The sequence below is a fragment of the Nicotiana sylvestris genome, chromosome 7, assembly GCF_000393655.2.
Source record: "Nicotiana sylvestris chromosome 7, ASM39365v2, whole genome shotgun sequence".
Lineage (NCBI taxonomy): Eukaryota > Viridiplantae > Streptophyta > Magnoliopsida > Solanales > Solanaceae > Nicotiana > Nicotiana sylvestris.
The window spans coordinates 58,770,736-58,772,267 of NC_091063.1; the positions used below are offsets into that span (position 1 = coordinate 58,770,736).

Here is a 1,532-nt window from a genome sequence, read left to right on the forward strand (position 1 = left end):
TATTTATATTTTTTTTAATTATAGTTAATTATAAGATATCAATTTTTATTTTATATATATATATATATGGTAGTTTTTTTAATTATTTTAATTTTTTAGATATATTTAAATTAAAAATAATAATCAATAACTAATTTAATAACTAATTATGTCATATGTCTTTCTATTATTTTGTCATTTGGCTTAGTGCTTTTGTCTTCTGCTTTTAATTATAGATAGAAGATAAAGACTGCAGTCACCTACACTTGAACACACACCTCTCTTACCACTCGAAAGTAAGAAACTAAAAACACAAGGAAGGAAGAAAAGGAAGGATGAGCTTCCAACTATTCTATGAAACATGGTTTGAGCAGCTCAAAGGAATGGTACATCAACTGGGCCAAGCCCCAAGACCCGCCACCAATGACCAACACCACGAGTTGCACCAACAGCTTGTTCAAAAAGTCATGTCCCACTACTCCGAGTACTACCGAGTCAAGTCCTTGGCTGCAAAAAATGATATCCTCTCCGTTTTTTCTGCACCTTGGTGCACTTCTCTTGAACGTTCTCTCCACTGGATTTCCGGTTGGCGACCCACCACCGCTTTCCACCTTATCTACACTGAATCCAGCGTTTTATTCGAGTCCCATATCATCGACATTCTACGCGGCCTCCGCTACGGCGATCTCGGTGATCTCTCTCCCGACCAACTCCGCCGTGTCAGTGAACTTCAATGTCAAGCTGTTCAGGAAGAAAATGCTATTGCTGATGAACTCTCCGATTGGCAGGCATGCACATCCATATACTCATCTCTGTTTTAATTTTTTCATATCAATCGGCTGAATCTCCTGGTAGGCCACTCTATCACTTACAATACCTATAGCCGCGTATTTAATTTGAGTTGTTTGAGGTTGAATCTAAGAACCTCAATTATATTAGTATATGACTCATCAATTAATTTCCACTCTATTTAAGTCCAGAATTGCAAATAATTAATGTGTGATTTTTTTTCATATGTTACATGCAGGATGGTGCAAGTGAAGTAATTGGGTTGATGGGAGATATAGATGCAAAAATGGAAGGGCTGGTGAGCATTTTAGAGAGGGCGGACAAACTGAGAATGAAAACCATAGAGAATTTGGTGCAACTTTTGTCGCCACAGCAAGCGGTGGAATTCTTGATCGCAGCGGCGCATTTGCAATTCGGCATCCGTAGATGGGGAATCAATCATGATCGTCAACGAGGGAATCCCTGACTTCTCATTATATATTACTTCCTTGTTCATCATGCAACTAGTTTAATTTGCATGTTTTTTTTTTCTTTTTTTCGGATCAGTTTTTCTCGGAGAAAAACAAAACAAGAAATTGATCTGTTCTTTTCTTTTACAAGTGGATGAGTAGTTATGCCACGTATCATGGCACGTGTTAGCTAATACGCACATGCACACATGCACGATACACTTGTTACTCAAACCATCTCGCCACGACATGGACGTTACACCAAAACGTGGTGGGTAATACGTAACTCGGTGCGGGGAACTTGTGTTGAGACCT

At 38.6% G+C, this 1,532-nt stretch overlaps 1 protein-coding gene across 1 annotated transcript; it reads left to right on the plus strand.

The window, feature by feature from the left end:
- Nucleotides 1-362: 362 nt before the first annotated feature.
- Nucleotides 363-1,234, plus strand: LOC104244936 (protein DOG1-like 3). The gene is made up of 2 exons (XM_009800459.2): nt 363-767; nt 1,007-1,234. Exons 1-2 carry the CDS (start codon nt 363-365, stop codon nt 1,232-1,234), a joined length of 633 nt encoding a protein of 210 aa, XP_009798761.2.
- The last annotated feature ends 298 nt before the right edge of the window (nt 1,235-1,532 follow it).

Bases quoted from the DNA above. Each gene is read 5' to 3' on its own strand.
- LOC104244936 (XM_009800459.2), top strand. From the start codon at position 363: ATGGTACATCAACTGGGCCAAGCCCCAAGACCCGCCACCAATGACCAA. The intron at 768-1,006 runs GCATGCACATCC...TGTTACATGCAG, and splicing joins ATGAACTCTCCGATTGGCAG to GATGGTGCAAGTGAAGTAAT.